Source organism: Podarcis melisellensis, assembly GCF_964234715.1.
Source record: "Podarcis melisellensis genome assembly, chromosome: 2".
Taxonomy (NCBI): domain Eukaryota; kingdom Metazoa; phylum Chordata; class Lepidosauria; order Squamata; family Lacertidae; genus Podarcis; species Podarcis melisellensis.
The window spans coordinates 21037422-21061887 of NC_138529.1; the positions used below are offsets into that span (position 1 = coordinate 21037422).

The following is a 24466-nucleotide window of genomic DNA, read 5'->3' on the forward strand; positions in this document are numbered from 1 at the left end:
CAGGGCTGGAATCCAGTGACTCTAACCTGATTTAGATTGTTGCTGACAACCTCAAGTCTAGTCAGCAAGCTTGCAGCAACGCAAAAGCCTCAACTTGAGCAGTGCTGAGGTAAACATAAAATCGGATAGAACATAACGCTACTGAATAAAGTTTCCTAGTGGGCTCTTGCAAGGGGAGCTGGGTAAGCGTTGAAGTAGATGATGAGGGGATTGCTTCTGCTGATAACATTTCCCACCTCCCACAAGGAGAAATTTTGCAGGTTCGTGCCTATGGATTAATTATAATGAAAATAATAATGATTGCCTAAGTAAATGAGGGGTGGTATGCCACAATTTTGAGGACAATGGTGATTTTGTTCCCTGACCAGCATTATTAGATGGTGTGTTGTGTTTGATGTGCATCTTGCATCCAGATCAAAGAGATTCTCGGAGCCAAAGGTAATTTGGTTCATGTCAGCACGGATTCTCTGTCCTATTTACATGTGGGATAAAGGGCTTTAATTAGCTAATTCGTCAGCTGCAAGCTCAAAAGAGGACCACATTAGCACACGCAGGGTGAAAACAACCAAATTTAATGTGTTCCTCAGACAATGCTGCCAGCTTCAAAGAGAATTTTAAATTAAAATCGAGTGGACGGGAAATGACAATTTGAAAACTATTATCAGCCTTAGGATGAAGAAGTGCTTCATCCTCTCCCCCCCCCCCAAAAAAAAACATGAAGCGGTTCCATCCTGTGTGTTACATATAGGAGAACCCACAGTCCCTGTGGCAGCAGGAGGAATTACAGTGGTGCCTCGGGTTAAGTACTTAATTCGTTCTGGAGGTCCGTTCTTAACCTGAAACTGTTCTTAACCTGAAGCACCACTTTAGCTAATGGGGCCTCCTGCTGCTGCCGCGCCGCTGGAGCAAGATTTCTCTTCTCATCCTGAAGCAAAGTACTTAACGCAAGGTATTATTTCTGGGTTAGCGGAGTGTGTAACCTGAAGCGTATGTAACCTGAAGCGTATGTAACCCGAGGTACCACTGTACAGGTCTCTTGCAAGCTAGCTATAACCAGTAATTTGTGCTGGAAGCTAGAGCCACAGGAAACCCTATGCCTCGTCATCAGCATCACCATTAATAATAATAAATAACTGCTGGTTACTTAAGCCGTTGTGCCTTTGTGTGTTTGTTTGGGGGGGGGGGTCTGTTCTTAGACTGTGTCAAAATGTAAAACGGAAATAACGGGACACGTGAAGATGCTGGAGACCTACAGTTCATAAGCAACCTTCTCCATCGGCAAGTGTAAGGAAGGGCCAAGCTGGGTCCTGTCAATTTATCCCCACTGGTTTGCTCCAGTACTTTATTTTGTTACTAAGGGTATATATAATCCTATGCCTGCTTGCTGGGCGGTTCCAAATAAATCCCACTGAAACTTCCCAAGCTTTGGGTCGTTAAGGGTGAAGTTGCAAGCGTACTTACGTCTGAGCGAAAACTGGTAGGATAGAAAGAGAGAGTACGTAATAAAGGCAGACAGTTTATTCGTTACACTAAAAAAACAACAAATAATACTATGAAATAAAATCGGCAAGGACGTTCCCACGCGCGTCGGAAACAAATCGGTCGTCCCTGCTGGTGGTGAAATACGCAGAAACACACTATCGATACCCGGCGTGCAACATATTAGTTCCTTCGACACCTCTAGAACCATCATTATCGCGATTTGCAAGGACTGGAATTGGGGGAACGGCAGGACCCGCCTCGAACTGTCACGTTGCATTAATCTCTGGCTGGCGACCGCGGGGCAGATGCAAGGCTAATAATTGCTGTTAATTTAAGATGCAAAACTAATTACTGTTCATTTAAGATTGGGGAGCAACTTGAGGGGGTCCCCCGATCGGCGAATATTCGGACTCCCAGACAGACACGCCCCGACCCCCCCCCCCAATATCTCCCCTTCGCCAGCGCTCTGAGCCGATGCTCTCGGCGTTCAGCTTGTGCCCCCTGCTCCCTCTCCTCCTGAGACCGCCATCGATACGCCCGGCGTTCGGATCGTCCCTACTTCTATCCAGGCGCCTCCGTGCTCGGCCTGCTTCCCTCCTCGCCGCCGCCTCCCCCAGCGACCACCCTTCTCTCCCACCCCCCACCCCCGCCCATCAGTTCCCGTATCGACTCGCTCGGCTCTCTCCCCGCTCCCCCTTGCCTAGCCTCTAAAGCCTTCGCTCGATGCGCTCGACGCGCTCCCTCTCCCACCACCCCCTGACGGAATGATGATGCCCTGGGCGCTTTCTTTGACCACCACTCGAGCCTCTCGACGCTCGTCTCCCCGCGCCTGTCGCCTAGCAGAGGGACCGGAAGTGGCTCGGGGAGGGGAGGGGGGCTCGGTCCCTCCTCAGGTGAAGGCGCTGTGGATGGAGCCGCCGTCGCGGAGCCATTGAGCCCCCCTCCAGCGCCCCCACCCCCCTCCCAGCGGCTGGGCCGGGGGGGCCCTCCCCACGGCGAGGCAGCTGGGTCTGGAGCCCCCCCGAGTCAGGTGAGGAAAGAGAGGGGCGGGCGGGCGGACGGGGGCCGGGAGGGAACAACGAGCAAAGCGGGGCTGAGGCGGGAGGTGTCTCTGGAAGTGGGGAGTCGGATAGCGGAGGGTGAGGCAAGGCGAGGGGGAAGGAGTTTGGGTGAAGGCGCCGAGGGGAGCGAGGAGATTCCTCTGTGGGCAGAGGGGGAAAGTGTGCGGCGCTCTGTCAGGAGCAGCTCTGTGCGAGAAGAGGTGGTAACTAAGGAACAGCTGGCTGCAGGGAGAAAGGCGCAAACTTGGGCTGCGCCTTTGCAGGAGCTAATAATAGAGGAAGGGCCCGGCGAGGAAGTCGAGCCCCAGGGCTAGGAGCACTTAGAAGTTCAGCTTCGTCCTGAGTGGCGGGGACTGACTGGAGGCGGTTGTTTCGGGATGGTGTCTGCCATACAGGTTGGAGAAGAAGTGGGACGCAAGGAAGGAGAGGTACCTGTCACTTCAGGGTAGTGTTACTCTGAACATGCTGGAAACAGCAACGAAATGCAGGCTCTTGTCTTGTGCCAGGCTATGGATTTGAATCCCATCATTCAGGTTTTGAATAGGTTTGGCTCCGCATTGCGCGTGCACCTGTTTTTTATCCACACACATGGTCCTTGCCACACACACACACAGATTGTGAGTGTTGTATTCTGATGGGCTGCCATGAAGTCTTTAGCAAAAGGTACTTTTCTCCCTGGGAGAAAAGTACAGCGTTGTACAGCATTGAGTGTAGTTGCCTCCTCTAATGCATCCCTTATTATGCATCAGTAATCGAAGGTGAAGGAGGAATTGATAGATTTGGGAGCATGCTTGTTTACTCTACTCTTCTGACTGCATACTTCTTGCAGAGAAGAATCTGAATGAAGACTTAGAAGCCTGGTTATCTGTGGTTACCTCTGAAAGGAAACAAACCTTCTCTTGATGATAAGCTCTGCTAGTAGCCTGGTTAGTCTAAATTCCAATCACTTCCCATTTCCAGCTCTTGCTAAATTAAACTTTTAATATTTCCCTTGTGCAATGAGACTAGTATATTTTTTCCTGGGTGGTTGTATGTGTGAGAGAGCAAGAGAAAAGTAACAGGAATGTGAGTATCTCCCCTAAAAATGCAGTCTAAAACTGAAACAAAAAACACTCCTTTGCTTGGAGAAATGTGGAAACTTTTAGGCTTATAGTATGAAAAGTTCATTTTCACTGTTTTGCTTTAGTCGAGTTTCTTCTACACTAATATATCAGGATTTACATTTTTGGAGTACTGTTTTCTTTATTCAAACCACCATAGTATCATGCTAAGAGAAATACTGGTAAGCTGTAATGAGCATCTTGTTCTGGAATTGAAGGACTGAATTCCAGCTTGCCTAACTCCCAAATTTGGCTGCTTTTGCATCTGCAATGAATAGAGGAGGTGTGGAGTTTGAGAAGGTGGAACTATACTTAAGAGAGCTGGGTGTGCTAGAGTAGGACAATTTGTTCCACATGCTCTCTTCTCTGTGTGTATGAGGTTCCTTAAAAATATAGTTGGAGTTTTATTAAGTATGACACAGTTGTGCAAGAGTTTCTGACATTTTCAGCGTGATATTAACAAGGTTATGTTGGAAAGGTGTCTGCCATGCTTTTCCTGGCATGCATTTGGATTATCAGCCTTAATTTTCTATTGCTTCTTTATGAAGTGGTGAATTCTCTAAATAGCCAGTGTTTGTTGGGAGATGTGTAATGTTGAGTTATTGGATTCCACCTAGCAGAGTCTCAGAACCAAGCTGACTCTCATTGTCATGAATGCAACAATATACACCTGAAAGCGTTATTCATGGGGCAAAATGTTCTTTCCAAGTCAGTTGAGGCTCATCAGATAAAGGCAGGACTTCATTCATTCTCTAGCATATGTTTAATGCTGCTAGACATGTATCAGGCCAGTGAATCTTAAGAAGGTTTCAAGTTTCTTAGTTTGGTGCATTTAAGTCACATGAGCTGGCACTGGCTTTGTAGATAGGCTTTTTATCCCCAAACTGGTTGTTAGGTTTCAAGAGGAACTTCTCTGCTGACTTATTCAAATGGTGTAAAGTGCTGGGGTAGCCCGGGATCTGTGCATTAGAAACCATGCCACTTTCTAAGCCATGGTAGTTCCTTTGTCTAAAGGGAACAATGTTCTTGTTGCCCACTTCAGGATGCTAGTGTTTCATATTTGTTCTTAACTATCACAGTGTATTGTGTAAACTCATCTCACTGAGTTTCTTTGACAATCAAATGTGGACATTATTTATTACTGCAAGACTTTATGGTAAGCTTTGGGATTCTCTCTGTCAGGTCTATTCTTCCGGTCTTATATGTGGCTAATTCTTAGTAAATCCCACTGTTTTTAAATGACTCACTTACAAGGTTAGAGCTTGCAGTCATGCATACAAAGAACTATGATGCTTAGCATTTATATAATGAGATTGTTCTAAATCATTCACATACGTTATCTTGTTATCCGTACAACAACCATGTAGGGTAGGGACAGTGTGATTATTGTATTAGCAATTGTAAGGCTGAGAGAAAATGGCTTGCCTCAGGCAACCTATTTAGTTCATAGCAAAGGAGGGATTTGAACCAGACACATCCTGATTCCTAGTTCATTCTCCAACCTGCTATGCTACACCGGTTCTCCATGGACTACTTTGTTGCTAACAACCATGTGAAACCATAACACTTCCTCTGCTATTGTATTCCAGGCTTATCTAAGGTGAAAGCTTTGTTTCTTATGAATAGTACTGATTATGCTTTGACAAGTTAAAAATCTGTAATCACGATAAATGGATGGTGTGGCCTTTGCCACCATACCTTGAAGGCAGGCTATTGAGCAGCAGGAGAAAGTGGCCTTTTCTCTTGTATTTCAGCTTCCTGTTTTAAAATGGTTTGGGCTGTATGTGCTTCAACAACCACTTCCAACCTTGCTTCCTTTTTGTGGTCTTAAGATCACCCTAGGATGTTTTGTCAGAACCTCCCTCAGACTGAATAGCCTACCAGTATGGCAAAAAATCATAGAGAACTATTCCTGGTACCTGCTCTTTAATGGTAAGAGTTGTTTAGATCTGCCTCAGCCCTTAACATTATGTAGCAAACTTCTTATTTAGTCTTTTGGTGGCATAAGGCAGACTTGACCATGAAGGTGAGTCTTTCAGTTGGCCTCTTATTCTTTTCACACTATTTAGCAATGTTGTATTACTCTAGTTCATAGAAGAAGGTAAGCTTAAAAACTGGAATAGGGAACTGTCATAGATCCAAGCAAAAGCCCAGCAAGACTTTTGATTCAAGTTAGCTGTAGCCTCCTGAAGTTTTTCTTTTACTGAGAAGATCAGCCAAATGATTAATTTTCCTGTTTGGACCAGACTCCTTGACTGAAATCCCTTGTCCCAGAAGTTATTCCTGTTCGTTTATCTGGATGCATATACAGCTCACCTTGGAGACTCAGAGTGGGTTATGTCTCAAAATATCAAAAAATAAAATAGTGCAGAATCTTAAAATATCTAAAGCTTCTCATGTTTCCTATGCACAACCATATTGGCATGTGTACTTGCTATGACCCTGGCAAGCATTTACTTCAGGGAAGAGAAGTCATAGGACTTGGGGCCTCCCTATCTGGTCTTGAGGGCTCCCCTCAGACTGTACCCGTCACTAGCACTGCTTCAAGCCCTTCTCAGGAGTGTCCTTTAGTTGTTATAGTGGCTCTTGCTTGCTTAGATATGTAGAAACCTTTGTCTTTTGCATGGCTGGAATGTAGCTTATTGTATACAGATAAGTCACATTTGTTGCTCCCCCAGTTTTAGGTCTGGCCATACTACTTTTGCTTCTAGACATGCCTACCACTGGTACATAGTCCTGGAGACAGAAAAAAGGTTCTCCACCCCTGATTACTAGAAGGGCTTTCCATAATGTGAGCACCATTCTTTCTATGCCCTTAGACCAAGTCTTTTTAAAGTCTCTTTTAAAGGTTAACTCAGCATACCTCTCTCATTTCTTGGGGTGACAAGACAGTACATATTGAACTAATTTGCATGTAATGTTAAACCATGGTTTATAAAACAAACCATGGTTTAATTTACCCCAGCACTTTGCTCCTCCCCATTGCTGACTTTGCTCCATATGGGAGGAAACAAACTAGAGTCTGGCTTGTCACGACGTGAGAACCCAGCTACTGCAACCTTCTTTCATTCAAAAGAAGGACCAACTTTGGCTTCCGCTTGCAGGGCTTTTGGAGAGGAATAAGCCTCTAGGAGTCTGGATTTACGCTTCACAAGCTAGACTCGTTTGTTGCATGCGAACTAGGCTATTGTATTGTACAGGAAACATTTTTCATCTTTCCAAAGCACTCTATAAGTATATGGCAGTTGCCAGCCTGACACCCTAGTGATCTGTGGGAGATAGCAAATGTTAGTTATATTTGGTGGTGGACTTTGCTCTGAGAGTGACTGTTGTTGGTTTAGCTCTCTTTGACTCCACTTGTGGAATGAAAGTGGTTCGCCACAGCTCTCTATATGTGTCGCCATTTGTAGCCGATGGTAATAGTGCCTAGCAGTTAACCCTTTTCCCCAAGAGGGATACAAATTTCTTTTTGAAATTGATTTAGCCAGGGGAAGCCTGTACGTAATAGAATTATAGGCTCACAAGTATTTGGCCTTCTACCCTGCGAGATGGAGGTTATCTGAGTTCAGTTGCAGGGAGGGAGGCGGAAAGTGTCAGGGTGAGCTCTGTGGCAGGCAAGAGAGAGAAGCTGAGTTACTGTGGACCTTTTCAATCTGGAACAACCATGTGCCTTTCATGAGCAACATTAGTTGGATTTCATTAGTACACATTAATAAAAATATCAGTGTTCAGAAGTGGTATACACCTTTACCTTTAATGGTAAGTGCTACTCCGTCTTGGGTTGGTGGGCAAATGTTGGACTAACTTTTGTGACCCACTCTAGACATGTGCTGAAGAAGTAAGTGTGTGGGGCTTTTTTGGGTGTGTGTGTTTTTTAAAAAAAAAACTTGTGTCTTTGTAATACTGTATTGATGAGCACTCAAATAATTGCCCATATGATAATTAGTTTGTGATCGTAAATTGCACTGCACAGTTTCTCAACGTTTTGTCTGCTGGAGGATTATTCCTATGTGATTACCATACAAATTTGACGAGCAAATTGTACTAACAGGAGAATTGTTTGCCCACATTCCTGGGGATGAAAATTCTCTTGAGCTGAAGTTTCTTTCCCCGAATTGCTGACATGGAATTCCCCTGTCCATCACCACTAGAGATTTGCCTGGGAATCCTCACAGGAACAATCCACTAGCTAATAAAATGTGGTACAGTGTTAGACCTTTCGATTCCAATGTCTGAAAAAGTTCATTGACTTCTGATTTATTATATACACTAGGGCGGAAAACAATCACCATTTCTTTTATGGCTACCTGCTACTCTCTCTTGGTCCCTTGTAAATCTACTCCTCATAATGTCTCTTCCCTATTTCTGTGGCAGAAGTTTTGGCTCCTAGGGGAGGTGAGGGTAGCATGGGAAATAGGGAAGGTCAGAAATTTTTCTGCCTCTTTCTGTTGCAATCTTTCTGAGAATTGTTCTGCAAAATCAAGTTGACAGGGAGCATGAATCTTCCTACATGAAGTAATACTGGTGTTTGGATCTTGGCAGTGGTCCACAAGTCAATTATTATTGGCGGCTTCTTCATCGCAAGTCTTTAACTTCCTTCAGAAGGACCGAAACATGTTGTCATATGCGCTTAGTTGTTTGAAAAAAGCAGCTCCCTGGTGGAAGCTGTTTGAGGGAATTTGTATGTAAATTTCTTCTAAAGAACAAAATTAAAGTGCATTAGCCTGCAAAGATAGGCCTAAGGGAGATATCAAGAGTTCTGTTGGAACGAGCATGTAGGAAATGCTAAATTGAAATGTTAAATACTTTTAATATTAAAGTGTGGGAGTGTAGAAGATGCATAACCGTAAAACAAGCTGGTGGTGTGCTGATGGAGGAGCAGATACCCAGTGTGTGCTGCATCAGAAACATATTGTGAACCAGGGGGCCACTGCTCATACGCATTTCAAGTTTATAGTAATTAACACGGGAAAAATAAGCACACAATTAGTAATGCTTAACTTTGCTTAGAATGCCCGCATCATTTTGCATTCCTACGGCCATGACCAGATCCCGTATAACCTAGATAAGTCTTGACTTCCGTCCAGCCAAACAGGTAACTAAAATGTTCAAAACTGATCCAGTTCTTTGAAATCATGAAACGGGCAGGGCTTTGGGAAGGTTTTCTTAATAATAATAATAATAATAAATAAATAAAATTATTCATACCCTGCCCTCCCCAGCCAAGACTAGGCTCAAGGCGGCTAACAACCAATAATAAAAACAAGTTGTTTAAATACAATTTTAAAAACAAGGTTAAAATACAACATTAAAACATTAGGATACAGCATCTTCACAGGAGGAGAAAGGAAAAAGAAAGGGGGGGAGGGAATCAAACTGATTCTAAGCCAAAGGCCAGGTGGAACTACTCTGTCTTACAGGCCCTGCAGAAAGAAATCAGATCCTGCAGGGCCCTGGTCTCATGAGACAGAGCGTTCCATCAGGCTAGAGCCAGTGTTGAGAAGGCACTGGCTCTGGTTGAGGCTGATCTAACTTCCTTAGGGCCTGGAACCTCTAGGGTGTTGCTATTTATGGACCTTAAGGTCCTCCGTGGGGCATACCAGAAGAGGCGGTCCCGTAGGTTACGAGGGTCCTAGGCTGCGAAGGGCTTTGAAGGTCAAAACCAGCACCTTAAATCTGACCCTGTACTCCACCGGGAGCTAGTGCAGCTGGAAAAGCGCTGGGTGAATATGCTCCCATGGCAGAGACCCCATGAGGAGCCTCGCTGCAGCATTCTGCACCCTCTGGAGTTACTGGGACAGCTTCAAGGGCAGCCCCGCATAGAGCGAATTACAGTAGTCAAGCCTGGAGGTGACCGTCGCATGGATCACTGTGGCCAGGTCTTAGCCCCTGTGTATTCATGCATGAGGCCTGCAAATTTGTTTTAATGAAAGTTTGAGATTCTCAGCCTTCTACCTATTGCTCGTGGCTTGAGGCAGGTGGGAGACAGTAACAGTGTAGCATCTGATGCCTACTCCTGTACTAATGTGATCCTCCTCTGCAACTGCTGCTGGAAAAATCTGGGGAGCCTAAACATTAACTGTTGACCCACATAAACTTGAAATGCCCCCCCCCCAGTGGTATGTGTGTTAATCAAAGATCTCCACGAAACCATTGACTCCCTCCCGTCTTGTTTGCAAATGTGCTCCAAAACATTTGCAACCCAGCAGCCGCGAGAATGATATGATGCTGTATAGGCTTTCCTTTTCTGATTGCTGTGTCTCCGTCTTGCCCCTTTGCAGAGGCTTCCCCAGTTTTTCATGGAGTTTTTTCTGTGCCACCGCCAGAAGCCATTTAGTGTCAGCACACACACTGATTGCCAGGAAAACATTTTCTTTGGTGTTTAATGCGCTGCCAGTTTGATAGCTACATTAGCTTTTTGTTGTTTGTTTAAAAATACAAATGGGTTTCTTCCAGGCTGGCTTTTCAAATGTTTCAAACAATCCAGCCTCTTTCCCTTCCACACCCCCCTCCCTTCTTCCCCTTCGCTTCAAATGGTTGGTTCATCTGACTAACTTCTATTTGCAGCAAGAGTGGAAAACAAGTCTTTACAGAGGAAAATAAACGGCTGCTCATGGAAACAATGGGTTGGGGAAAAACAGTAAAGCCTTTATGGATCTTACTAAATCTTCCCTTAACTCTGTAAGCCTTATGGAGCTAATTGCTGGCTACTAGCAAATTTCGGGTGCTAGTCTTGCCAAATGTCCATACCTCCCCACCCCTTTGGTGAGATCCCTGGTTGGAGACTTATGATTGCCCAGTGTCTCTTAACGAGAATTGGGCACCTAAATGCTGCTTTCTTTTCTTTTCTTTTTTTGGCCTTGTTTGCTAATTGGCTTGGTTTTCCATCACACTGGCTGGCAGCATACGATAGAGGTTGGGAAAGGGTTTCTTGCCCTTTCCCTGCCTCTTGGTTTTTTAAAAACACCCTCAATCTGTTTTGAGACCTGCATTATATGTTATATTCCAGGGCTAACCTACTAAAATAATTGCTCATTCCTGGACAGTGTCAGCATCTGAATCCAGCTGTGGAGTGCATTTTGCTGGCAGTGGAACATTTATTATCATTATGAACTTTAGGGTGTGTATATACACAAATATATGCTGGTTTAATAAATGGCAGGTGGCTATATGCAGCGTAAGAAGTGGGGCAAGATTGGATTGACAGATATTCCTTTGCGTTTGTTATATTTTCTTTATGTGTCTGTAACATGTGTTGTGGCTCCAAGTTCACCTTGTGGGTGAAGAACCCACTGTGACCTGCCTGAGAATGTCAGGTCTGTCTTCTCTTTAAGGCAGAACTAAACAAAACAAAAAAGACTTGGTAACAGTAAGCTGTTTTGAAGAAATGTCATGCATAGAATTTTGTCTGTCAAACTTACCCTGAAAACTGAAATTGCTGCATAAGATGATAACCATTATGCGCTACTGATACATTTTCAGATTCTTATTTTAGGGTTGTTGTTTTTTTGGTGTTTGTATAATTTTTGTTACTCATGAGACCTGATAACATTGGATTTGTTGAACAAAAAGAAACACCCTGATGCAGTGGCGTAGCGTGGGGGGTGCAGGGGGGCCCGGCCGCACCGGGCGCAACATCTGGGGGTTAGGGATAGGGGGTGCAAATCCATGGGTTAGGGGGCGCAAATTACTTGCCTTGCACCTAGCTGACAACCCACGCTACGCCACTGCCCTGATGACCTATTCCAGGGGGTCAGCAAACTTTTTCAGCAGGGGGGCGGTCCACTGTCCCTCAGACCTTGTCAGGGGCCAGACTATATTTTGAAGAAAAAAATGAACAATTTCCTATGCCCCACATGTAACAAGTGATGCATTTTAAATAAAAGGACACATTCTACTCATGTATAAAGACGCTGATTCCCGGACTCTCCGCGGGCTGGATTTAGAAGGCGATTGGGCCAGATCCGGCCCCAAGGCCTTAGTATGCCTACCCATGACTTATTCACTTGAGCCCACAGTATGGGCTGGTTTCGTAACTCTGGTTGTTATTTGGAAGAGCACAATATAAGGAAAGAGCCGACGTTGACAAGCTATAATCAAAGCATTGATTTTAAAGCAGGGTTAGGAACACAGATATATAAGCTAGGTGCCAAATAGCTTCTTAAACCAAGGTTACAGTCATCAAAACAGACTGTCTTGTTGCCATTTTTGGGCAATATGGCTCTAAACCCTTATTTTTCAAATGACGGACTGACTGTGACATCTGGCTAGTTCAGATGACCATCTTGAGGTAGGTTAAGAACTTTGAGAACTTAAAGAAGAAAAGTCACTAGATCCAGGGACAGTCTGCGCGCGCACACACACACACACACACTGGTACCTTGGGTTAAGTACTTAATTCGTTCCGGAGGTCCGTTCTTAACCTGAAACTGTTCTTAACCTGAAGCACCACTTTAGCTAATGGGGCCTCCTGCTGCTGCCATGCCGCCGGAGCACCATTTCTGTTCTCATCCTGAAGCAAAGTTCTTAACCCGAGGTACTATTTCTGGGTTAGCAGAGTCTGTAACCTGAAGCGTCTGTAACCCGAGGTACCACTGTATACCTATTTCTAACTGTTTTTCTTAATGGTGACATGGGCCATTCATAGCATAGGGATATTTTTCACAACTGTGAGCAGGACAATGGGGTGGGTTAAGTGAAGACAAGCTACAACAATTAACTATAGCGTTGTTCACAGCTCCTGCTCAGACTGCACAAAGAAGCATTTTGGTTCCTGAAATTCATTCCAATTGTGCAGAAAAAAATATAACTGATAGAACTCTACAGGATGGTGTATTAGTGTGTGAAAACGGTCAAGATCCAGTGATCCCCAGGCATGCACCTCCAGATGGTGGAGATGTAAGCACCATCCTGATTCCCAGGCATCTTCACTTGGTCACAAGTGGAGATGCTTGCTTGGTATTATGGTGTTTTTTGTTTTAAATCACCTTTTTACTTGCCCAGGATTTTTAAATAGATTTACTGATGGGCTGTAGTTGTAACAGCCACATAGACTGTTTCTCTGTATGAATGTTCCTTTTGTCTCTTTAAAGAAACTTTTGTTTACTGAGACTTTCAATTAAGTGTTGACAAAACAGATAATGTAAGAAAATGATAACATAAACATGCACATAAACCGAAACATAAATTAACCCCCAGATTCTTGTGATTTGATTGTTTTTAAACATGTTGATGGTTGCAGATTTTTATTTGAACTTCAGCTGAAACCTACAATCCTGCCTCACTGTTAAAAAAAAATCCTTATATAATGATTTTTTGTTCTGTTCTGTAAGAATTTGTATATTACAGATTAACAGGGCATTTTTGGTTAACACAGTGTTTCACATCAAATATATTACTTGACTATCTGGATTCAAATTAATATTGTTTGATGAAATTCAGTCTCTTCTCTCCCCCACATCCCCCCAAATTCAGTCCACGATGGCACTGCTGTTAACACCAGAGACCTCAGCAAAAATATATAGAAAACTGTCAGGTGCTAACCTTAAAGATCATTGTGCCTTTTTAGATAAAACAAGTTTGACAACTTGGGCAGCAAATCTTAATATTCCATGAGTACCTGACATTTCCCATCATCCTTGTGAAGACAATTAAACAAAGCCATTCATTGTTCAGAAATGATTCTTGGTCAAGTGTTGGATTTAGAAAAAATGAGAAAAGGTTCCCCAAAGGCACTTGAAGACTTGGGTGATGTGCCTTGTTATACGACATCCAACATAACCATCATGATAGTGTCATACTATACATGTCTGCTTAGAAGGAAGTCCCACTGAATACATTGAGGCTAATTCTCAGACTAGTGGGTATAGCATTTTACCCACAAAGCCCTTGAGCCTGTGCCTACTTGTGAGCATGTTAGTTAGTTAGTTAGTTTCTAAAAAAACAACAACAACACTTACATGCATAGAATCAAATGCAGGATTGAGGGTTTCTGATGGCCTTTCAGGGCTTGTCCATATATGAACATTATTAAGCTATGTTTCCACAATTCCCCTGTTCGAATTAGACCAGAGTAGCCAGACGCGGCTTAGTCATGCTGGCCACATGACCCGGAAAAACTGTCCGCAGAAAAACGTCGGCTCCCTCGGCCAGTAAAGCGAGATGAGTGCCACAACCCCAGAGTCGTTCACGACTGGACTTAACTGTCAGGGGTCCTTTACCTTTTTTAGCCCAATATTTGAATTTGTGTATGAGGAGTAGGAAATTTTGGGCTTTCCCATACATACCAGTAGACGTTTCCTTTTCTGTTTGTCCCTGCCTTCAGATTTGCTGATCCTATAATGACAAAAGGGCAAACAGCTGTGTATGCACCTTGTTGTTGCTTTTTAAGTTTCCCCACCCAAGAAGTGTTCAAGAGCACACAGGTACTTGTACATTTGCTTCTGCCGTTTTCCAGTTTTGTGCAAATCTGAGACTCCTGGTGGGACCTTACCAACATGCTGGAAAAGAAACTTGTGCTGACCTAGGAACTACTAGTACTGACCTAGGAACTTACAAGTAGATTCCTTAGCCTACTCACATGTAACAGAGTGCGGTTGGTTAGTTGCAAGGTTTCCTGACAGATGAGGATAAAGGATGGAACGGACCCTTTATCCTTTCAGGCAGGGACGAAAGCTGCAAAGCTCAGCTCACTTTTAGGGACTCTTCCAGGTTGGTTTGAGTAGCTAGCACCTGCTCCTTTTGACAATGTTCATATTCAGCAGGTAAAGGGGATTGACACCTTTTGGAGGCGAGAGGGGATATTAGGCACTCCCTGGGTAGACATAAATATATATCACTAGGATTTTCCAAATTTCCTGCCAGACAGCACATTTCCTGAGGTTTGTGTTTTCAGGAGCTGTTTGCATACATGCTATCCTTCACTTGCAGAAAATGGAGGGGCGCGAGAGCAGGTTTTTTCTGTCACAGTGTGAACTATGCAGATGAAACGGGAACACACAAACAATCACTCATTTTAGTTTTTAAAAGCATAGTGGGTTTTAGCGGCAGATAGATGCTGTTTAGATAAATCTTGTCAAAATGGCACAAATCTTTAAAGGATGGTAATTTACTGTCCAAACAGCCTACCTGAAGTTATTCTGGAATTGCTTTACTGAAGACATATGATATAGATTGAGCAGAAACATCCAGGCTGAAAAAGTATTACCTATTTTCTAAGATTATTATGACCTGTTCCAGTCTAATCCAATGGTCAGGGCTCATTGAGTTCATCTTTGGTTCTTGAATTTCTGCAAAGCAATTTCCTTGTAGCAGTCTGGGAAGTGTCTACTGCAACTTGCCATATGTTAAGATTGTTTATTATTTATTTAAAATATTTGTGTGGTGCTTTTCCGTATAAAAATGCAAGGTGGATCACGAAGAAGAAGAAGAAGAAGAAGAAGAAGAAGAAGAAGAAGAAGAAAAAAATAATACCGGTATACTGAAATAAAAAATTACAGCTTTGCTTTGTCCAGTAATCACAGTGATGCCATTAACACTTTAAAGAATGTTTAACTTTTGCAGTCACTTAGGGACCTCATTGTAATCGCTGATGAAGAAGAATGGGTCTAGTTTATTTGATCACAAACATCAAAGCACAAATGAAAAAATATGTTAATCCAGAGGACAGAGGATATGAAATATCTGAAGGCAATCTACATCATCTTATATTACAGTTTTTGTTAGGAAAGTCAAGCTACAACTTAGTAGGTGAAAGACATAATGTTCAAAAGTCTTAGTCCTGACCTATTGGAGAGTCCGGCAGGGGTGTGGCACACAGCTTCTGGAGTTTTCAGCATACCCAAATCTAATTGACAAAGAGATGTTTATATCATTCCTCCTATCCACCGCAATGCAGATCAGTCAATGGAGGCAACCAGGGCACCCTCTGGATTATTCTATTGAGTGACTCAGTTATACAAGTTGGCCAACTTGAGCCAACCACCTGTTTGCTTTATTCTTGTCTGTCTCGGCTTATTAAATATAGTAGAAGGGGGGTGTCCAGTTATGTCCATTGAGAGACATGGTGGCCCATGTGGGCTTTAAGGAGGCTGTGGTATGACCACATCTGTAGAAACCTGTATTGGACCTTGAAGGTTTGAAAAAGCTACTGGCTGGTGTTTACATTCCCTTCCTGGGCAAGGTGCTCAAGCAGTTAGTTCTTGGTCAGCGCCAGGCATTCTTAGATAAGACTCATACTTCTAGATAATTTCAGACTTGGTTTTGACGCAGAACATGCTATAGTTACCCTGTGGGAGGACCATTGCTGGGGGGTAAATGCTGTGTGTGTCCTGTTTCTCCTGGATGTCTTAGCAGATATCAACATCACCAACCATGGTATGCTTCTAGGTAGGTTGCCTGAGTTAGAGAATTCCTATGCAGACGAGCAATTTTAGAAGGTAGTGCTGGAGTAATAACTGCTTGAGTCCTCAAGACTGAACCTTAATCCTTTTTTTCCCACTGGAAAGCTCAGGTTCCTTATTTGGCTTGGTTTTGCCAAGTTAGGCTTGTGTATCAACTATGACTCTACATAGACAGGGTTAGCTTGGCTTCAGTTATCAAAGCTCCTGCTTGGTCTACTGTAACACATTTTGTGTGGAGGAGCCTTTGAGTATAGTCCAGGAAGTTCATAGAGTTGTGTACAAGATTGCTGGAACTGGGTAGTATGAGAATATCACACTGGTAATTTCCCATGCGCTTCTCAGTTTGTTTCCAGGCCAAATTCAATCTGCCGATTTAGACATTTGTGGCTTGGGACCAGTGCACCAGAAGAATCCCTGGTCTCCATATGCACATACCCTAACTTTAAAATCTTCAAAAAAAGCCCTTCTCCAGGGGGTCTCAGTGGGCTGACTACTGGATAAAGGGCCTTTTTGGTGGTGGCACCCTGGCTGCGGAAAGCCTTGTCCAAAGAGGCTTGCCTAGTACTTACCTTGCTAGGCAAACACATTTTATTTCCCCATGCCTTTTCATACCTTGTGGTTTTAATGTAGCTTTGTCTGAGATGTGGTGTTTATGTTGATTGTAAGCATTAAAAATAAAATAAAATTCAATGTACTTTTTAATTTGTTTCAATATTTGTAGTAAACTGCCAACCTAAGAGCATGGTTATAGCATAGCATAAATTATTTTAAATAAATGTGACCTATAATTTGGTGTCAACATTTTCATCATGCAGACTCACGGACCCACCCACTCCCACAAGCACTGTATCAGAAGCAGTGTGTCCCCACACTGCCCAACAACAGTTGCTCACCAACAGATTCATTGGAGATTAATAACATGCATTGCTTTGCTGTTCTATCTGTCTTCCAGGTAATGCTGAGTAATTTGTTTGGAATGTTAGGTCGCTGTGTGCTTCAGTGATGATAATATCGGGAAACCTGAAAATGTTTCCCTTCTGACCTTGTTTTTTTTTTTTTAGATGCAGAGCAGCATCTTAAAAGGTTGATCAGGCTTGCTGAATTCCATCTCCTTACATGATTGATGTTCGCCTCTGTTGTTTGACACTCGCAAGAGCTGCTGCTGTGTCAACACTTGCTTCATCGCATGGTAGTCGGTATCCTGTTCCTTCTTGGTGTCCTGAGGTTCATGTGGGAGCTTCAGGATACATGCAATTTTTCAGTTAAATGCTGTGGGGCTTTTTTGTCATATTGCTGTGCCAGTGCAAGAAGATCCTGGACTTTGTTGATGTATAAGACTGTCTGTATTGTTGCCATGCAACCCCTCTGCCCACATAGCATGTCTACTTCTATTGTGTGTGTGTGTGTGTGTTCGCATCACATTAAAAAAAACACAGTTCAGGGTTATCCTGAGCTGCTGCATTGGTACAATAGCCTGGGTCAGTGGTTTTCAACCAGTGTGCTGTGACACCCTGCCGTGCCTTGAATGATGGTCAGGGGTGCTGCAGGCCACACTGACCTCTGCCCCCCTTTCTTTCTTTCTTTCTTTCCTTCCCTTCCTCCTCTGATGCCCTCTCACATTTCTGCCTCCCCAAGGCTTGCACAGCTGTTTGTTGCAGCAACCCTGGCTGCAAGCTCCTGGTGCCTCTGGGGCTGGCCAGGGGGTGCTGATTGCCAGGAGCTGACGCAGCCCCGGAGTAAGCAAGTAAGCGGGCGAGGGAGCCCAGCCAGCCAGTCCACCAGCCCTTGCTGTTGGGCACAGACAGACAAGTGGGAGGCCGGGTGGGCGGCGCTGCATTGGCCTTTCTTGTGCTTGCTGTGTGTAAGGCCTGCCTGGGAGCTGTGCCCGGTGCTGAAGGGGAGCCTTTCCGCCATACAGGCCTAACAGCACCTGCTGCCCCTGCTGCCTCCCAAGGTAAGGTGTTGGCCTCATGTTCACCTTTGACCAGTCTCTGTTAGGCCACTACGGCTGGGGGCCTCCTCTTCCCAGGCCCATGGGGGGCAATGTGCGAAGGCACCTCTCTTTGGGGCAGTGTGGGGGAAGCTAAGAGACCAGGGGCGGTTGTGGCTGCTGCCCAGAGGATTCCCAAGGAGAGGGGAGAGGAGAGGAGGCTGAGGGAACACTCCACAAAGGGGCGAAAGGCTGCCACCTCTGCAGGCAAGGAGTGACATAACAGGCTCCTGAGCCCCACAGAGGTGCCACAGAAAGAATGTGGTTGGTCAAGGGAGCAGTGGACTCAAAGGTGGAAAATCTCTGGCCTGGGTGATTTGTAGCCCTGGGGCAATACCTTGCATTGTGTTCCCTTTCGTTCCCTTTTCTTTCTCGGCAAGAGTTAAAACTGTAGGCGGAAGGTAGATCAGGATCTACTGTCAGATCTTTGGTAGCTTATAAGTGCTTCTCTCTTGTACCTGGCTCCAGTTGGTGAACCTGGGGGGTTCTAGCAGAAAACACAACAGATCCTGCAAGACTGAAATTTGCCCAGTGTGGCTGATATTTCCCAGTTGGAAGTATCTTGTAGGGAGCGACAGTAACTCTAAGGAAAAGGTCTGCATTAACCTGATAAGACTTTCTCATTTCCGAGATGCGGACACAGTCTGGAGCAAAAAGGAGATATGCAAAGGTCCAGCTGGGTTTCTTTTCACTGAAGCTTTTCAGTTATTGCTTTCCTTAAAAAAAAAAATGCTGATCTGTCTTAACTATTGCAAAAGGATGCATGTAAACATCATCATGCAGAGGTTGGGAGGCGATACATGTTTAAAATAATTGGACTACTTCTGAAGGTTTTATTCCCTAAGTTTTGTCACTTGGGGGGGAAAGCCCTTATTTCAAAAGTGAAAGGAACTTCAAGGGCTTCTGAAGCCACTGTGTTCTACTTTTAATGTGCTAATGTTCTTAATTCTTTGAGCCTAGAGGGGATTCTGCACACTGGCCCTGTTTCTCTCTTGCTGTACCTGAAATCTGGAAACTTCACCGTATATCTGGGCTTGAATTCCAAAACAGTGAGAATTTCTCACTCCCAGGAAGCTATAATATTGCCATAATGTGTTATACGATGGAGTTCTAGTACAAAAGCATGTGAATAGACACAGTCCTCAAAAAAGAGTTGAATGTTTGATTTCCACCAAAAGCTGTTCCCCAGTTCCATGTAACACATGGCTGGCAAGCGCTCACAGGGTATAGATTAAAAAAAAAAAAAGAGTTGATTTGATCTGCCTCCCGATTCATGTTCCCTGTGGATGCTTATGATCTCCTCTTCACCTCTTAAAGTAGCATAACACTACCTATATTGACGTAGGAGGTCTGCTGCCTTAGGGAAGTCCAGGCAGTAAGGTTGATTCCCCCAAATGTGCCACTCCACAATAAACGTCCTTACTTGCCTTTCTACTAAAAGGCAGTAGCTTTCTAGGCTTGAAGAGGCATCTGGGATAGTGTAAGGATATTGTAGACTTTTTCTGCAACATGACTCGCAGATTGAGGGAGCTGTTACAGGTAGGGGCATTGCTCCAGCAGGGGACGTCACCCCAGCTGGAACCCTTAACCTGTTTTTTAGGTTATGGGGTATGTTTGATGCAGTGAACAGTGATGAAGCAGAAATTAGAAGTACTAGGCAGCGCTTTTGAGATCAGACAAGGGTTGCCATATTTCAAGAGGTAAAAACCCAGACAAAAAGTTGTTCAGCTTTTTTTAGGGCAGTCACCGGATAGCCCCAAAACCACGCCAGAGCCACCCGTTCACAATTTTATTTAATTTTTTTTAAACCAGGACATTTGCTTTAAAATTTAAAATTCCCCCGGACCCCCAAAAGAGGACATGCCTGGGAATTCCCGGACGTATAGCAACCCTATATGTGGTCATGACCATAGGCAGAGCTCTGTAGCTCTGTTGCAGCAGCTATCTTCTGAACTCATTCCTGAGAAAACACCAAGCAGAGCTGAATCGTCCGTTCTGTTTAGACGGCCCCGATGGCTAAACTGTGGAAGCCAGCTGGTCTCCTTGAGCAGCTTTCAACTGAGGATGAATTCTCTTCAGTGAATGGTGGCTTTTCCCTCTCAAGGCTTCCATCTGCTCTGGAATGTTTGCATGACACGTTTACTTCTGCAGTTGCATAACTCCAAGGAGGCAGGGTAAAGATGTAAATGTTACACTGGGGTAACTGCTTTCCTTGGAAGGTGAGTGTAGTTCAGTGTTTGCCACGAGGGAGCCCTCTGAAGTAAGCACATAATGCATAATAAAGACAAGGAATCCATTGTCACAAAATGCTATGGATGCCCATTAGCCAAAATCGGCCTTTTAAAATAGCACTGCATTGACTTTCATTTAGAAAATAGTTGTGTATGTAACTTTAGAAGATGCCTCGGCCTCTCTACTTGGTTGCCTGAAAGTGTAGTTATAATGGTGGAGTTTCTATAGTCACACACTACGCATTGTATGTATTGCTTCTCACCTTAGATGCGCATAAAAGAGTTCATTGCCATACTATCCCATTGCAGAAAAGGTCCATTTCACTGTGGTTTCTATTTAAGGACTGGTTTGTCCTGTCAATGATAGCCTCCTGTTGTGGTGCTACAGTCATTGGAGTTTTGTCCTAAGTGCTTAGAATTCCCTCTGCATGTAGGGGACTCAAAATGTAACTGCTAGAGGTGTTATTTGCAGGGTATGGTCTGAAGACATATAATGCTGTTTGCTGAAGTTAAGTGGGTCTGGTCAGTGCCTAGATAGGAAACTACATGGGAAATACTTGTACATCACAAGTTCCATCATGGAAGAAAGGCAGAATAGGAATAAGTAAGGGTTTTGTAAATTTATAAATTCCTGGTGGCGGTGGTTTGTTTTTTGTTTGTTTTTTGCTTTTATGTCACAGATATGCAGATGGCTGGCAGCTGTGTGCAGAGAGATGCACTAAAATAAAGTTTGTGGGCAGGTAATCTTTGTGGATGTGCACTAGTCCTGTTTTCACAGAGGATCCTTGTCCAGTGCCTTGGATTAAGAGGGAATGAGAACATCACAGAGAACAGAGCTTTGGGCAGATCCTTGTTGTAACTCAGCATGGCAATTCATAAGTTTTCCAATAAAGAAAGAGGATGTGTTGCCAGTGTTCAGTTCGTACTTGCGTGCCCTTTAGACATAGCTCTAGCTGAGTGTGAGCTACTTTTCCGTTAGAAGATTCCACATGGCTCAGGACTCAGTGACACATGCAGTCCACCCTGCCCAAATGCTTCCATTATTCCAACACAGAACCCAGTTCCCTGGGACCTTTTCCTACTGGGGTTTTGTCTAGAAGATATGTGAGTAACTAGCTCAAGAGAATCGATGTGGCTCCTGTGTCCTTTTCATGCCAAAATTAAACAAGAAGTGAGTTTCTAGGATTCAGATACCAATAGCTGAATCATTCGGTGAACATAATTTCTTAAATGTCTAAAATGGGAATGATCAGAACAGCACAAACGTCCATTATAGATCCATAAAGTCCTGGGACTGGACCATTGAATGAAGAGAGGAATGGCTCAAACTGCTTCGTAACTAGCTGGAATTGCCAGTTTCTGTTCACCCTATTTTTACGGAGCGTCTAGTTGACATTGTTGTCAAATTATTGCAGCCTGGTGGGGGTTTTTTGTCCAGAACCGATTTGTAGAGGCAGCTTTGTTTCTTGTTTGCGATAAAACAAAATTGCAGCACCAGCTTGTCCAGTGTTGCATAGCATGTGGAGAGGCATACAACTACATACATTTCATTATGGATGGAAGATCAAAGGTTGACTTCCACATTTATTTATTTATAATATATTGCTTCCCATTAAAAAAAGAAAGAAAATAAAATACATAGTAGTTTTAAAAATTGCTACAAGAAATTAAAATTACAGTAGAAAATAGTGCAACAGCTTTAATAAAACCAACCCAAGGTCGCAACAAATATTGAAGGCAAGGGGAGGACTTACTTGCCCATATAAGATTCAGATAAGCACTGATTTTGGTATGGTAGAGAATCTCATACCATAATCCACTAAATCTGAATGGCACGTAGTTGGGGCAGGGTGAACATGAGGTTAGGACTATGTGGATGCATCAGAGGAAGCAATCTGGCACTCTTACAAGTGCAGCTGTACAGGTTTGACCCCACTGCTGCTCAATCCCTGCCTTCAGGTTGTTAAGGTAAGTGCCATTGACCCAGTTGTCAGGAGGATGAGTCTATGGCACTACCCCACCACGCTAGCTGTTCTCGTATTTCCCCTCTGCTTTGCTCTTCTTGCAGAGAAGAGAGCTGCAATTGCATCAAGCCCTCATTTTCCTCCCTGCTGCTCCCTACTGAACAGCTGATGGGCAGGATGAGACCCAGAGGCTCAAATGGCTGTAGGCAGTACCAAGGTTGCAGGAAGGGGTTCCCCAACCTTCTATATAGTGGCCACTTTTAAACTTCTTACGTGGCTACTCCAACCATACCGAGAGTCAGCTTGTTGAGTGACTTCTTAAGCAAGGGTTACGGACAATCAGAAATATGTTTTTTTTCAAAGAAATATGATTAGACAAGAGAAAGTACTTCTTTGGACCATGCATGCTTTCAACCATGGTATTTTGCTGCCATAAGATGTGATGATGGCTGCTAACTTTGATAACTTCAAACAGGAGTGAGACGAATTCACGAGGGATAAGAGTCTAGTCATAATTGCTGTTTCCTTTGTCCTGAATGAGAGGCAGCATGCCTCTGAAGACCAGTTTCTGGCAAACAACAGCAGGACTGTTCCACTTCTTTCCTGCTTTTGGGCTTCCCATAAGCACTCTGGGAAGTGTGATGAGCCTTTGGTCGGATGCAGCCGAGCTCTTATTGTAAGTTTGGGTTGATATGTTTGGCTTAACACCCTGGTCATGGACTCTCATTCGTGATGGGGAGTTTTTCAAGCATTCACTATGCAGTAAGCAGTGGCTTGGTTCTGTCCTTAGTCTGTACATTAATGGAGGTAGAGATTGACTGTGTGTCCTTACGTTTTCTAATAACGTTGGAGCTTTTTGCTTTCAAGAGTACTACCCTTAATAACTTTACAGTATGCTGTTAATCCATTTGGTCCTGCACTTTTCACGCTTGCTTTTTTTAAAAAAAATATGCCTCTTCCCAAACCTGAGACCTTGGGTTACCATAAACACCTCCTTCCACCCCCACCTGCTTATCAGTTAGAAAGGCTTGCTTTGAAAAAGTCAAAGAACCATTGGCCTAAAACATTTGCTAATGATGGGGTGGGTGAGTTAAAAACTCCCCTTGGTAAGCGATATACTTTTTATACTTGGGAATTTACTTCCTGATATTAACCTAAACCTAGCTGCAGTTGAGTATCGTTCTCCTTTGCCTTTGTCTTCCGTATTTGGAAGCTATCCTAGGATCCATCAGCGTCCTCGCTTCGCATTCAGATGTAAGTACATCACTTGACTTTTCCCCGGAGAACTTGCATTCTTCCTTCCTCTTTATACTAATTCTTTGTTTCCCCTGTGTTCTGCGAACTGCACCTAAATTAGATCCTTAAGCCAAAATATATCTCGGGAAATTGTTGCTCTTAATTGTTTTTTCCCAGTGAGTTCTCATTTATGAGCTTACTGGTAGTCAATTACAGTGTGAATTCAAAGTGGTAAAACTTGTGGTTGTTTGCACTTATTTTTATTTTTTAAAAAAAACATTAAGTGTAATGGGGGGGGGGAAGGCATTTGAATGTATAAAATGTTCATAATATGTTCATTATCTCTGTGGGGTGCTAAGTACCAAGATATATACTGTTATTCCAGTCTGATCTTTGAAAATGCCTGTTTCTTGACTGCTCAGTGATGCGATGTGTCGGTTTTCAGTCTCATTTTCCAAAGAACGATTGCTTTTCATTGATAAAAGCTGCACTTCTGGGTTTGGGGCTCAGAATTACCTGTGTGCTGTACCTTCTACGCAGCAGCATCAATTTTAGTTCAGACTGAACCCAGAAGAGCGGATGACAGCAGAGAGTCTGTTTTATTGAAAATGAATTGCATTGGACAGTTGTTACTGTACCTTGCCACCGTAGGATTCAAATTTAGCAGTGGCCTGTGGGCACTTGTGTTCTAGACCAATGAAGTTTGAATCTGGTCTTGCCTCATCAGATGTAAGACTGACAGCTGCTCCTTCCTTGCAACCTTTTGAAGCAGTGTTTAGCCTCTGTTTCGTGAACTAACACCGTTTGACAGCCTCCTCCTTTAAAGGGCAGCTGAATACAGACACAATGACAGAAAACCCTACCGAAATTAACTTCATGGGCCCCACTTTATGAGAGTTATTTGCTGGTGTGTGTATGTGTGTATATATACATATACATATATATGCCCTGCCTTTTATTTCCAGTAAAATGGGTGCGTATGTGTCAAAAGTAGCTTTTCT

The 24466-nt window shown here is 43.8% G+C and overlaps 1 protein-coding gene across 7 annotated transcripts in view; it reads left to right on the forward strand.

Annotated features, from left to right (window-relative positions):
- Nucleotides 1-2243: 2243 nt before the first annotated feature.
- The window catches only part of IKZF4 (IKAROS family zinc finger 4), a 63081-nt gene continuing 40858 nt past the window's right edge, over nucleotides 2244-24466 (forward strand). The window contains exon 1 of one of the 7 annotated variants that reach the window (XM_081898717.1): nucleotides 2244-2512. Coding sequence is in view for 2 of the 7 variants with exons in the window: in XM_081898712.1 (XP_081754838.1) it covers nucleotides 5573-5575 (3 nt within the window). In the remaining 5 variants the exon portion in view is untranslated. Of the gene's footprint in view, nucleotides 2513-5478; nucleotides 5576-22711; nucleotides 22906-23244; nucleotides 23484-24466 lie in introns of those variants that run through there. The other 6 variants (XM_081898715.1, XM_081898712.1, XM_081898714.1 and 3 more) reach the window with 6 other exon arrangements.